This window comes from Larimichthys crocea, chromosome II (genome assembly GCF_000972845.2).
Source record: "Larimichthys crocea isolate SSNF chromosome II, L_crocea_2.0, whole genome shotgun sequence".
In the NCBI taxonomy this organism is placed as follows: domain Eukaryota; kingdom Metazoa; phylum Chordata; class Actinopteri; family Sciaenidae; genus Larimichthys; species Larimichthys crocea.
In genome coordinates, this window is record NC_040012.1 from 1,622,894 (window position 1) to 1,637,141 (window position 14,248).

Below are 14,248 nucleotides of genomic sequence, written 5' to 3' on the forward strand. Positions count from 1 at the left end.
AAAAATACATACGTTGGTTTGGTGCTTACATAAGGAGTAAACATTTATAATCATCACTTTAAAAGTTACATACGTTGTTTTGGTGCCTGTTTGTTTCCCAGATATATTAGTGTGTGTGTGAATGGGTGTATAAGAGACATTAACTTAAAGAACTTTGTAGAAAGGCGCTTTATGAAGTTCAGTCCATTTCCTTGTATTAGTTTACGGGCAGATCTGCCCGAACCAATATGGCGGCGCCGTTTACGTATCGCGACCAACGACCAACCCGCTCAATGCGGCGTCTATGTATATATGTCTATGTTTATAACCATCACTTTAAAAGTTACATACGTTGTTTTTTGGTGCCTGTTTGTTTCCCAGATATATTAGTGTGTGTGTGAATGGGTGTATAAGAGACATTAACTTAAAGAACTTTGTAGAAAGGCGCTTTATGAAGTTCAGTCCATTTCCTGTTATTAGTTTACGGGCAGACCTGCCACATCCAATATGGCGGCGTTTACGTACGATTCAGCGCTCAATGCGGCGTCTATGTATATATGTCTATGTATATATGTCTGTGTATATATGTCTATGTATATATGTCTATGGTCGCCGCCATCAGCAGCTCATCGCCGGCTCGCGGAGCTCCGTCCTCCCGCTTCACCGTCCGACGGTCCCGAACTCTGCCGCTACGTCACATCCTGTGACAGAGGGCTTCAAAATAAAGGACAAAACCACCAAACGAGCTAATTCTTTATTAAATTCACAGATTTAACAAAATAAAACATTTAATACTCTTAGAAGTGTTTTTTTATTTTATAATTCGGATGAATCAATTTAAGTTTATTACCATAATGAAGACCAACACACACTGTAATCTGATTACAAATAACACACCTGTTAACACACCTGTTCATTCTGATTCAAACGTGAACTTTATTGAAATGCACAGCTCACATAAGTTTTTAAATAAAGCTTTAAATGATTTAATGAGTCCGTTATCACGTTAGCATACGCTGACGCTAACAATAGCGTTAGCATACCTCTACAGCAGCTCTGTTAGCTTTAAGCTAACGGACTGTCAGACTACAGCACGGTTACCACGGTGATGGTAAGGATGAAGACATCTGTCGGGTCTGAGGAAGATCTTCATTTGTTCATCCATCAGCAGCAGGTTCTGTTAAAGTCCGGGTCAAGGACCTTACAGGGGTTCTGATGCGGTCCAGCGCTGAAGGTCCGTCAGGCTGTGAGAACAGAGAAATACTCCATAACCCTGTGACCGGGTTCTGTGATGCAGGACTGAACCTTCAAGAAGAACCTTTCTTTGGGATCGATAAAGGTTCTGTTACTGTTCTGGCACTCCACAATGAGGTTCTCTTGAGTCTGAACGAGTCTCCGTTCTAGTTCTGGTTTATGATGCAGAGATTTGTTGGAACAGAAAGTGAACATTTTAGAACGATTGTAGATCTCGAGGTACAGAACCATCTGTCCTGGAGAATCTGGAGTGGAGCAGAACCTAGACCCAGGGTCAGGAATCAGGACTTTTAGAACCAGATACTGGAGTCAGAGTTCTACAACATATGTTAAAGTTCTAGAACAGTTCTGTGCAGAGTTCCCTCCACACAAACTCCAATGGTTCTGTAAGTACAGATGGTTCTGGACTTTGAAGACAGATACACGGTGGTTATAGATCTCTAGATAATGAAAGTTCTGGACACTTAGGAGAGTTGGGTCCAGTCACAGCAGGAAAACGTGATGTGTGGTGCAGAGGGAAGGTTCTAGGAGTGGAAGTCAGTGAGAAGGTTCTGGACCTCATGATGGTCATGTTGGTCTTCAGTCACCCATCAGAAGGTTCTAGAAGGGCATTCCTCCGGAGATCTGCCGGGCCACCTGCTCATCCGGGCTCTCCTCCTTGTCGTTCCGGTCCTGGTTCCAGTCCTTCAGTCCCTCCGGCAGCGTTGTGTCTTCGTCCACGCCTCCAGTTCCCTCCACAAACTCCTCATATGTTGACTTCTCTGCAAACGGGCGTTGGCCAAGCAGCTCCACCATGTCACTCTTATCCAGAACCTCCTTCTCCAGCAGCCGCAGCGCCACCTGCAGGACGACACAGGAACACAAAGAACCGGGTCAGAGCTGTGAATGAACTTCATATGACTATAAATCGGAGCAGGTTCCAGTTTATGAAGATGAAATTTGTTGTTATGGAAGAAGATCATAGTACTTCAGGAGAACGTTCAAGAAACATGTTTTTAAACACAGCACCGGTTCTGGTTCTGACTTTCAGGATGTGCAGTGACATTTATCCACAGATAAGGGACACATAACGTCTACCTGTACCTGATATACCTTAAACCTTCTGAAACTCAGTGAGACCTCAACAGGACAGAGTTCTAAGAGTCAGAACCGGTTCTACTTTAAGAGAAGACTGTGTTTGTGTCGGATCCATAGGGTTCTAGAGACATGTTTCAGAATGGGCCGTCCAGGTAGTTCACCCTGTGGACCGTCTGTCTGCTCTAAAATCTAGAACCTTCATCTGAATTGTCTGGGTTCTACCGCCCCTAGAACCTCCTCAACCACCTTGTCTCCATCATAGAACAGGCTGAGATCCACGTGGAGGTTCTGATCTAGAACAACCCACTTTAGATCATCGGTACCTTCTCCACCTCAGCCTTCTTGTCATTCAGCAGTCGATGGGTTCTCTGGTACGCCTCACTGATGAGGGCTCGGACCTCTGTGTCAATGAGACGTGCCGTAGCTTCACTATACGGTTTCTCCAGAACCATCTCGCCCTGCCGGGGCAGGTCAAAGGAAACCTGACCCACCTTTGGATTCATCCCAAACTGAACGATCTGCAGCAGAACAGAAGAACCAGGAGAACCTCAGACAACAACAGGAAACTCTACGCTCTGCAACACAACCTCCTCATCCGGACCAGACATGTCCGGCAAGTCACATGTGACCCTGACCTGTGCGTAGGCGCTCTGGGTGACCTTCCGCAGGTCATCCTGAGCTCCGGTGGTGATGCGTCCGAAGAAGATCTCCTCGGAGACTCGCCCTCCAAGCGTCATACACATCCGGTCCAGCAGCTGCTCTTTGGTGTACAGGTACTGCTCTTTGGGCAGGTACTGAGCGTAACCCAGACCCTTCCCTCTGGGGATGATGGACACCTGCACAGGTAACAACATGCTCTATCACACCTGATCCAACAGTCACATCTGTCTTAACCAGACAGCAGAAAGGCTCATGGGTAATGTAGTATAACTCAACTCTGTATGACACATCAGAGAAACCGTTACCTTGAGCAGAGGGTCAGCGTGCTCCAGGAACCATCCGGCGATGGCATGACCTGCCTCGTGATAGGCCACCGTCTTCTTCTCCTCAGGCTGAAGAACCTGAGTCTTCTTCTCCAGACCTAGAACACAAACAGGAAGAAGTCTTTGAGACCTCTTGGGTCATCTTGGGTCGTGGCAGGTCGTCTTGGGTCGTGGTAGGTCGTGGCGAGTGGTTAGTGTTGTCTGAGTGATAAACCTGCAGATGGGAATCAAACTAACGGAGGTTGTCTCACCTCCGATCACTCTCTCGATGGCCTGTTCAAAGTGTTTCTGGTTAATGGCGTCTGAAAGGTGGCGAGCGGCGATCAGAGCCGCCTCATTACAGACGTTGGCGATGTCGGCGCCTGGCAGACACAAAGCAGAGAGAAGACACCCATGAGTAAGGCAGACGGTCAAACTGTTTGACCACATGGTCCAAACGTGGACTTACCTGAGAATCCAGGTGTTAGGGCAGCCATCTTTCTCGCCAGAATGTCTTTGTCCAGGTCGACCTTAAGCTTCAGAGGACGCAGGTGAACTTTAAAAATGGACGCTCTACCTTTAATGTCAGGAGGACCTGAGAGACAGACGACGCTTCATCAGTACGTCTGACCACAGGGTTACTTTTTAATCACCATGACAACCATCATCCTCACCATCACCGTGACAACCACCATCTCAGAGTAAACAGACTCACCAATGTAGATCTGTCTGTCGAAGCGTCCAGGTCTCATCAGCGCCGGATCCAGGATGTCTGGTCTGTTGGTTCCCGCCAGAACGACGACGTTGGTCGCCGTGTTGAAGCCTGAAAGAAAACTTCCTGTCACTGTGAACCGGGCTCAGCAGACTATTGGCTACTGATTGGTGTTTACACCAATCAACGTCCATGACAAGCCCCTCCCTATCTGACAGGAAACACGTACAACTCTACTTCCTCTCTGATGTCATCACCTACCGTCCATCTCTACCAGTAGCTGGTTCAGCGTGTTCTCCTGTTCGCTCTGCCCTCCAAAGTTTCCTCGCCCTCGTTTCCGTCCCACGGCATCGATCTCGTCGATGAAAAGGATGCAGGGAGCATTCTTCCTCGCCATGACGAACAGATCTCGGACCTGCACAGGAAGTGACACGTTGAGGTCAGAGAGATTAACGTTAGCATGTTAGAACGTTCTTCCTGTCTGTGTATCTGTTCCTCACCCGGGCTGGGCCGACGCCCACGAACATCTCCAGGAACTCGGAGCCGTTAACGGTGATGAATGGTACGTTGGCCTCACCAGCCGTCGCTTTGGCCAGAAGAGTCTTTCCTGTTCCTGGAGGACCCGTCAAGATGGCGCCCTGCAACAGACAACCAGTCACACAACCAAGTTCACACTGAATACACCCCACCCCCTCACCTCAGGGATCCTGGCCCCACCCCCTTACCTTGGGGATCTTGGCACCGAGGTCCTGGTACTGTTTGGGGTTCTTCAGGAAGTTGACGAACTCCATGATCTCGAGCTTGGCCTCCTCGCAGCCTGCCACGTCTTTGAACTTCACGTCGATCTCATCTTTCAGGATCTTCGCCGTCGTCTCACTGACGCTGAACAGACCGCCCATCCCCCGGCCGGGACGCCCCGCCCCCGCCGGGCCACGCCGCAGCATGAACAGCAGGAAGCCAATGATGAGCACTGTGGGGAGCATGCTCAGGAGGAAGGTCCTGTGAATGAAGATTACAACATTACAAACCAATAACAGACACGGTGTCTCTGAACAGGCGGCAGTCCTCACCCGTCGCTCTCCGTGGAATAAACCACCGGCAGTCGGTTCTCGCCCTCGATGCCGAGCTCATACTGAGCCGTCTCCAGATTCCTCTCAAACGTGTCCACGCTGCCGATGTTAAACCACACATACTGCTGAAACACAAAGAAACAGACTGCACCTGAACGCACCAACAACACAGCCACAGAACGAGGCCTTCAGGGACAACAGAGCTAACTGAGCTAACTCATCAAGCGGTGGCATGACTCACCCCGTCCATCGGCGTCTTGCCTGGACTGAAGACGACTTTGACGAAGCGCTTGTTGACGACCTCCAAGCGATCCACCTGACAGACAAAACACGACTCATCATCGAGGTCACATGATCAGGTTCACGTTAACGTTAACAGGATGTGATGAAGGCGATGACATCACAAACGAAGATGTCCTCACCACTCCTTTGGACAGGTAGTTGTTGACAAAGTCTTTCCAGGTGACCTCTCGTCCTCCGTCCCTGAAGAAGAAGTAATACATGACAGTCGCCCAGAACGCTGTGCCGCTCAGGACGTACATCCGAAACTCTTTGTCGTCCCAGGGGACGTCCCCCTGAAACAAACAACCAATCAGAAGACACCTGTCACACCTGAGTACAGGTGACTTCAGCCCACTCAGGTGGATACCACCTCACCTTCAGCAGACGGCTGGACCAGTGCGATTCCTCCCTACGGCCTCCTCTTTTTCCTCCTCCACCTGAACCACCTCCTCCACCTGAACCTCCTCCTTCTCGATCTCCAGAGGCTTTTTGAGCGTCAGCAGGTTTGGATTCTGAGAACAGAACAGACAATAAGGTTGGTGTCGGTTCGTGTCGGTGCTCACTGGCAGGAGTTTTGTTCCTTCTGCCATAGGATCTCTAAACAAAGAGAGGGATGAGATACATGTGCTGTCTGTCTGTGTCTGTGTCTGTCTGTGTCTGTCTGTCTGTGTCTGTCTGTCTGTGTCTGTCTGTCTGTGTGTGTAGGCTCTGTACAGACTGCAGAAACAAATTTCCTTGTTAAGGACAATAAAGTATGTATCTAGACGTCTGTAGATGTCAGTTGATGTCTGTAGGTGACGTCTGTAGATGTCAGTTGATGTCTGTAGATGTCAGTTGATGTCAGTTAATGTCTGTAGATGACGTCTGTAGATGTCAGTTGATGTCTGTAGGTGACATCTGTCGATGTCTGTAGATGTCAGTTGATGTCTGTAGATGTCGTCTGTAGAAGTCAGTTGATGTCTGCAGATGTCTGTAGATGTCAGTTGATGTCAGTTGATGTCTGTAGGTGACATCTGTCGATGTCTGTAGATGTCAGTTGATGTCTGTAGATGTCGTCTGTAGAAGTCAGTTGATGTCTGCAGATGTCTGTAGATGTCAGTTGATGTCAGTTAATGTCTGTAGATGACGGCTGTAGATGACGTCTGTAGATGTCGTCTGTAGAAGTCAGTTGATGTCAGTTAATGTCTGTAGATGACGTCTGTAGATGTCGTCTGTAGATGTCGTCTGTAGAAGTCAGTTGATGTCTGTAGATGTCTGTAGATGTCTGTAGATGTCAGTTGATGTCAGTTAATGTCTGTAGATGACGTCAGTTGATGTCTGTAGATGACGTCTGTAGATGACGTCTGTAGATGTCAGTTGATGTCAGTTGATGTCTGTAGGTGTCAGTTGATGTCTGTAGATGTCAGTTGATGTCTGTAGATGACGTCTGTAAATGACGTCTGTAGATGTCAGTTGATGTCTGTAGATGTCAGTTGCTGTCTGTAGATGCCGTCTGTAGAAGTCAGTTGATGTCTGTGGATGTCAGTTGATGTCTGTAGATGTCAGTTGATGTCTGTAGATGACGTCTGTAGATGACGTCTGTAGATGTCAGTTGATGTCTGTAGATGTCAGTTGATGTCTGTAGATGTCAGTTGATGTCTGTAGATGTCAGTTGATGTCTGTTGATGTCGTCTGTTGATGTCAGTTGATGTCTGTAGATGTCGTCTGTAGAAGTCAGTTGATGTCTGTAGATGTCGTCTGTAGAAGTCAGTTGATGTCTGTAGATGTCGTCTGTAGATGTCAGTTGATGTCTGTAGATGTCAGTTGATGTCAGTTGATGTCTGTAGATGACGTCTGTAGATGACGTCTGTAGATGACGTCAGTTGATGTCTGTAGATGACGTCTGTAGGTAGATGTCAGTTGATGTCTGTAGATGTCGTCTGTAGATGTCAGTTGATGTCTGTAGATGTCAGTTGATGTCTGTAGATGTTGTCTGTAGATGTCAGTTGATGTCTGTAGATGTCAGTTGATGTCTAGATGTCTGTGGATGTCTGTGGGTGTCGTCTGTAGATGTCAGTTGATGTCTGTAGATGTCGTCTGTAGATGTCTGTAGATGTCAGTTGATGTCTGTAGATGTCAGTTGATGTCTGTAGATGTCAGTTGATGTCTGTAGATGTCAGTTGATGTCAGTTGATGTCTGTAGATGTCTGTGGATGTCGTCTGTAGATGTCAGTTGATGTCTGTAGATGTTGTCTGTAGATGTCTGTAGATGTCAGTTGATGTCTGTAGATGTCAGTTGATGTCTGTAGATGTCAGTTGATGTTACCTTCAGCATTTTTGGGATTTTTCTGATTTTCTGGAAAATATTTCTCGAATCCTGAAAAGAGAAAAAACACGTTTGTGTTTGTGGACTTGTGAGGACCAACAGAGGACCAGGACCAGAGTCTGGCCTGAAACAGGTCTGCACACACACCTTTAGGTGGTCTGGAGTTGACACTCCTGTACGCTCCCAACAGGTCACTCAGCAGGCTCCGCCCACTGTCCACCTGTCCTGCTGCACTTGAACATGTCACCTGACCAACAGGAAACAAGTTTAGCCAATCAGAACAGACACACACACACAAACAGACACGTCAGTGGTTCCTCATGACCAGGGTCGGTTCTGCAGGATGCAGGTGACATCATAACTAGTCTAGTCTGGGTAGCCAATCAGGACGCAGGATGAGACTTTACACTGCATCACATGAAGCCTCCAGAGGTCCTGGAGGTTACCATGGTAACGAGCGGGGACTCAGAGGGGACCCCATGAGACACCTTTACAGAGGACAGGTGAGGTCAGAGGGGATCCCGTGAGACACCTTTACAGAGGACAGGTGAGGTCAGAGGGGACCCTGTGAGACACCTTTACAGAGGACAGGTGAGGTCAGAGGGGACCCCGTGAGACACCTTTACAGAGGACAGGTGAGGTCAGAGGGGACCCCCTGAGACACCTTTACAGAGGACAGGTGAGGTCAGAGGGGACCCCCTGAGTGACAGCTGGGTTTCCTCCTTTAGCCTTTAGCTAGTTTGATCTAGGTCCTATTAGTGTCCCTGAACGTTACATGATGACAACAAGCACAGCAGCGTCACACAGGTGACGCTGACGTAACACGCAGGTCATGGTGAACCAGGGTCACTCCTGGCTCGGTGTGAGGACTGAGGCCGGGCTCGGTGCGAGGACTCCGGGCTCGTTTTGGCCGCTGTCCCGGTTAGCACAGTTAGCATGATCTCCACCTACCAGCCTGGCCGAGGCTCCGGAGGGCCGCAGCCGCCGCAGCAGGCTCCTGCAGCCGGCGGACAGGTGCAGGTAGCGGTGAGCCATCCTCTGCGTGCGGACCGCGTGCAGCTCTGACGCAGTCACTGTTTGTGTTCACGCCGCTGCGCCATGTTTGCGGTACCGCCTCTTCTTCTTCGTCCTCTTTCTTCCGGCAGCCTGTTTCCGCTGCGTCACAGCACGGACACCCGTGACGCGTCACTGCCACCTCGTGACGTGAAGCGCTACTGCGCCTTCACCTGCAGCGAGACGTCATCTCTGTACTCTCACCTGTCCTCGACAAAGGGGTCTCCATTTTGTCTTCTGGTCCTGATCCTGGTCCTGATGCTGGTCCTGATCCTGGTCCTGATGCTGGTCCTGGTCCTGGTCCGCCTCTCCAAACAAACCTTTCCTTTCCCCGTCCTTGTTACCTGTCAGGTGCTAACAGGGTTTCATTGATAAGGTCCAGACCAGGTCACAGGTTCAATCTGTTTGATGGGTACACGAAGTTTGACAACACACACTAAGTTTAATAACAGACACTAAGTTAACAGACACTAAGTTTAATAACAGACTCTAAGTTAACAGACTCTAAGTTAACAGACTCTAAGTTAACAGACTCTAAGTTAACAGACTCTAAGTTAACAGACTCTAAGTTAACAGACTCTAAGTTAACAGACTCTAAGTTAACAGACTCTAAGTTAACAGACTCTAAGTTAACAGACTCTAAGTTAACAGACTCTAAGTTAACAGACTCTAAGTTAACAGACTCTAAGTTAACAGACTCTAAGTTAACAGACTCTAAGTTAACAGACTCTAAGTTAACAGACTCTAAGTTAACAGACTCTAAGTTAACAGACTCTAAGTTAACAGACTCTAAGTTAACAGACTCTAAGTTAACAGACTCTAAGTTAACAGACTCTAAGTTAACAGACTCTAAGTTAACAGACTCTAAGTTAACAGACTCTAAGTTAACAGACTCTAAGTTAACAGACTCTAAGTTAACAGACTCTAAGTTAACAGACTCTAAGTTAACAGACTCTAAGTTAACAGACTCTAAGTTAACAGACTCTAAGTTAACAGACTCTAAGTTAACAGACTCTAAGTTAACAGACTCTAAGTTAACAGACTCTAAGTTAACAGACTCTAAGTTAACAGACTCTAAATTAACAGACTCTAAGTTAACAGACTCTAAGTTAACAGACTCTAAGTTAACAGACTCTAAGTTAACAGACTCTAAGTTAACAGACTCTAAGTTAACAGACTCTAAGTTAACAGACTCTAAGTTAACAGACTCTAAGTTAACAGACTCTAAGTTAACAGACTCTAAGTTAACAGACTCTAAGTTAACAGACTCTAAGTTAACAGACTCTAAGTTAACAGACTCTAAGTTAACAGACTCTAAGTTAACAGACTCTAAGTTAACAGACTCTAAGTTAACAGACTCTAAGTTAACAGACTCTAAGTTAACAGACTCTAAGTTAACAGACTCTAAGTTAACAGACTCTAAGTTAACAGACTCTAAGTTAACAGACTCTAAGTTAACAGACTCTAAGTTAACAGACTCTAAGTTAACAGACTCTAAGTTAACAGACTCTAAGTTAACAGACTCTAAGTTAACAGACTCTAAGTTAACAGACTCTAAGTTAACAGACTCTAAGTTAACAGACTCTAAGTTAACAGACTCTAAGTTAACAGACTCTAAGTTAACAGACTCTAAGTTAACAGACTCTAAGTTAACAGACTCTAAGTTAACAGACTCTAAGTTAACAGACTCTAAGTTAACAGACTCTAAGTTAACAGACTCTAAGTTAACAGACTCTAAGTTAACAGACTCTAAGTTAACAGACTCTAAGTTAACAGACTCTAAGTTAACAGACTCTAAGTTAACAGACTCTAAGTTAACAGACTCTAAGTTAACAGACTCTAAGTTAACAGACTCTAAGTTAACAGACTCTAAGTTAACAGACTCTAAGTTAACAGACTCTAAGTTAACAGACTCTAAGTTAACAGACTCTAAGTTAACAGACTCTAAGTTAACAGACTCTAAGTTAACAGACTCTAAGTTAACAGACTCTAAGTTAACAGACTCTAAGTTAACAGACTCTAAGTTAACAGACTCTAAGTTAACAGACTCTAAGTTAACAGACTCTAAGTTAACAGACTCTAAGTTAACAGACTCTAAGTTAACAGACTCTAAGTTAACAGACTCTAAGTTAACAGACTCTAAGTTAACAGACTCTAAGTTAACAGACTCTAAGTTAACAGACTCTAAGTTAACAGACTCTAAGTTAACAGACTCTAAGTTAACAGACTCTAAGTTAACAGACTCTAAGTTAACAGACTCTAAGTTAACAGACTCTAAGTTAACAGACTCTAAGTTAACAGACTCTAAGTTAACAGACTCTAAGTTAACAGACTCTAAGTTAACAGACTCTAAGTTAACAGACTCTAAGTTAACAGACTCTAAGTTAACAGACTCTAAGTTAACAGACTCTAAGTTAACAGACTCTAAGTTAACAGACTCTAAGTTAACAGACTCTAAGTTAACAGACTCTAAGTTAACAGACTCTAAGTTAACAGACTCTAAGTTAACAGACTCTAAGTTAACAGACTCTAAGTTAACAGACTCTAAGTTAACAGACTCTAAGTTAACAGACTCTAAGTTAACAGACTCTAAGTTAACAGACTCTAAGTTAACAGACTCTAAGTTAACAGACTCTAAGTTAACAGACTCTAAGTTAACAGACTCTAAGTTAACAGACTCTAAGTTAACAGACTCTAAGTTAACAGACTCTAAGTTAACAGACTCTAAGTTAACAGACTCTAAGTTAACAGACTCTAAGTTAACAGACTCTAAGTTAACAGACTCTAAGTTAACAGACTCTAAGTTAACAGACTCTAAGTTAACAGACTCTAAGTTAACAGACTCTAAGTTAACAGACTCTAAGTTAACAGACTCTAAGTTAACAGACACTAAGTTAACAGACTCTAAGTTAACAGACTCTAAGTTAACAGACTCTAAGTTAACAGACACTAAGTTAACAGACTCTAAGTTAACAGACACTAAGTTAACAGACTCTAAGTTAACAGACTCTAAGTTAACAGACTCTAAGTTAACAGACTCTAAGTTAACAGACACTAAGTTAACAGACACTAAGTTTACAGACTCTAAGTTTACAGACACTAAGTTTACAGACTCTAAGTTTACAGACTCTAAGTTTACAGACTCTAAGTTTACAGACTCTAAGTTTACAGACTCTAAGTTTACAGACTCTAAGTTAACAGACACTAAGTTAACAGACTCTAAGTTAACAGACTCTAAGTTAACAGACACTAAGTTAACAGACACTAAGTTTACAGACTCTAAGTTTACAGACACTAAGTTTACAGACTCTAAGTTTACAGACTCTAAGTTTACAGACTCTAAGTTTACAGACTCTAAGTTTACAGACTCTAAGTTTACAGACACTAAGTTAACAGACACAAAGTTAACAGACTCTAAGTTAACAGACTCTAAGTTAACAGACACAAAGTTAACAGACACTAAGTTTACAGACTCTAAGTTTACAGACACTAAGTTTACAGACTCTAAGTTTACAGACTCTAAGTTTACAGACTCTAAGTTAACAGACACTAAGTTAACAGACTCTAAGTTAACAGAGTCTAAGTTTACAGACTCTAAGTTTACAGACACTAAGTGTCTGTCTAACAGACAATGCAGGTGTCGGTCACGGAGCAGGTGTCGGTCACAGTGCAGGTGTCGGTCACAGTGCAGGTGTCGGTCACAGTGCAGGTGTCGGTCACGGAGCAGCCTGCAGGTGGCGCTGTCAGCCTGCCCTCCTGCAGTTGCATGCCGGGTAGAGCAGGATGGCGTCGGGCTGTGAGTGAGGCGCTGACCGCTGACTGCTTCCCCGGTGAACGCGCACTCTGAGCGGCCTCAGGAGTTTCAGCAGAGCGGAGCTGCCGGAGTTACTGAGCGATGAGGTGAAGCCGTCACTGCCAGCGCAAACACAGCTCCGGTAACCGGTTACCGAGCGGGTTAGCCGGTTACCGAGCGGGTTAGCCGGTTACCGAGCGGGTTATTAAGGACAGACACAAGCTAACAGGCTAACAGGCTAACAGATCAGCTGACGGCTAGCTTAGCTTAGCTTAGCATACAGTTAGCTTGTTGTAGTGTAGTTTATCTGCGGATCGTCTGTGAGCCTGTCTGTGAGCCTGTCTGTGAGCCTGTCTGTGAGCCGCAGCCCGGCTGTCTGTGAGCCTGTCTGTGAGCCTGTCTGTGAGCCGCAGCCCGGCTGTCTGTGAGCCTGTCTGTGAGCCTGTCTGTGAGCCTGTCTGTGAGCCGCAGCCTGGAGCTCACAGACAGCCGGCTGTCCGTTGGCACGTGTCAGGTGGACTGACAGGAACGCCAAATAAATAATGACGTCATTGTATTCATGTGATATATGTAGTGACGTATCTGTGACGCCACTGAGGTTTAATGGCTAACTAGCCGCTAACGTTAGCATGTGGGCCAGGTGGAGGTGTGTGAGCAGCGGCCTGATTGGTCGTATATTGATGACGTGAATTCAAGGTTCTGTCAGGTTCTGTCAGGTCCTGTCAGGTTCTGTCAGGTCCTGTCAGGTTCTGTCAGGTTCTGTCAGGTTCTGTCAGGTTCCTCCTGTGGTCACCTGGACCTCGTGCTCCATGTGTGGAGCTGCTCACACACAGCTGTTTGACAAACGTTGTGTAAACGTTGTCAATAGGTTGTCAATAAGTTGTAAACATGAATGTGACGTCAGAGCGTCTGTAACTGTGACGCAGATCATCATGAAGTCAGCTGATCATTGATTAGTGTGTGTGTGTGTGTGTGTGTGTGTGTGTGTGGACAGGAGGCTGAGCGACTCTCACTGTGACACTTTGTTTACATCTTTATATCCTGCAAAGACCAACATCACCTCATGACCTCCTAACTCCTCATCACCTCTCCTTCACACCTTTCCTCAGGACCTCTCCTTCACACCTTTCCTTTCCTCAGGACCTCTCCTTCACACCTTTCCTTTCCTCAGGACCTCTCCTTCACACCTTTCCTCAGGACCTCTCCTTCACTCCTTTCCTCAGGACCTCTCCTTCACACCTTTCCTTTCCTCAGGACCTCTCCTTCACACCTTTCCTTTCCTCAGGACACTTCACTCCAGGTCCAGGAAGTGTTTAGGGCGAGCGGTTAGGAAAGGACTTAGCAGGTCTTTTTTTTTTTGACTATTTAACTGTAGATGCATCTGTCAGTCTAAGCCCCGCCCCTCACCTGTAACCTGTGATGTAAACAATGACATCACAGGTAAAAACAAACCAGGTTCAGTCTGTAAATCGGTGACCTCTGCCCTCTCCTCTCTCCTCTCTTCTCTCCTCCTCTCCTCTCCTATTCTCTCCTGTCCTCTCTCCCCTTCTCCACTCCTCCGCTCCTCTCCCCTTCCCTCTCCTCTTCTCTCCTCTTTCCTCTCCTCTCCTCTCCTCTCCTCTCCTCCTCTCCTCCTCTTCTCACCTCTCTCCTCCTCCCCTCTCCCCTCTCCTCTCCTCTCCTCTCTTCCCTTCTCCACTCCTCCTCTCCTCTTCCCTCCCCTCTCCTCTTCTCTCCTCTTTCCTCTCCTCTCCTCTCCTC

The 14,248-nt window shown here is 46.2% G+C and overlaps 1 protein-coding gene across 2 annotated transcripts; it reads right to left on the minus strand.

Annotated features, from left to right (window-relative positions):
• Window positions 1-721: 721 nt before the first annotated feature.
• Window positions 722-9,092, minus strand: afg3l2 (AFG3-like AAA ATPase 2). 2 transcript variants are annotated; one of them, XM_010747937.3, is made up of 17 exons: window positions 8,593-9,092; window positions 7,789-7,888; window positions 7,642-7,692; window positions 5,712-5,848; window positions 5,477-5,629; window positions 5,296-5,370; window positions 5,055-5,179; window positions 4,710-4,983; window positions 4,485-4,622; window positions 4,246-4,399; window positions 3,988-4,095; window positions 3,742-3,867; window positions 3,545-3,655; window positions 3,276-3,391; window positions 2,946-3,146; window positions 2,634-2,828; window positions 722-2,073 (listed from the first exon to the last, which is right to left on the minus strand). In XM_010747937.3, the coding sequence occupies exons 1-17, from the start codon at window positions 8,674-8,676 to the stop codon at window positions 1,834-1,836; spliced, it is 2,388 nt and encodes a 795-aa protein (XP_010746239.1). In that variant the 5' UTR covers window positions 8,677-9,092; the 3' UTR covers window positions 722-1,833. The 2 variants fall into 2 exon arrangements, with proteins under 2 accessions (XP_010746239.1, XP_019116248.1); XM_019260703.2 differs by having other exon boundaries at window positions 5,055-5,176; window positions 8,593-9,091.
• Window positions 9,093-14,248: the final 5,156 nt, after the last annotated feature.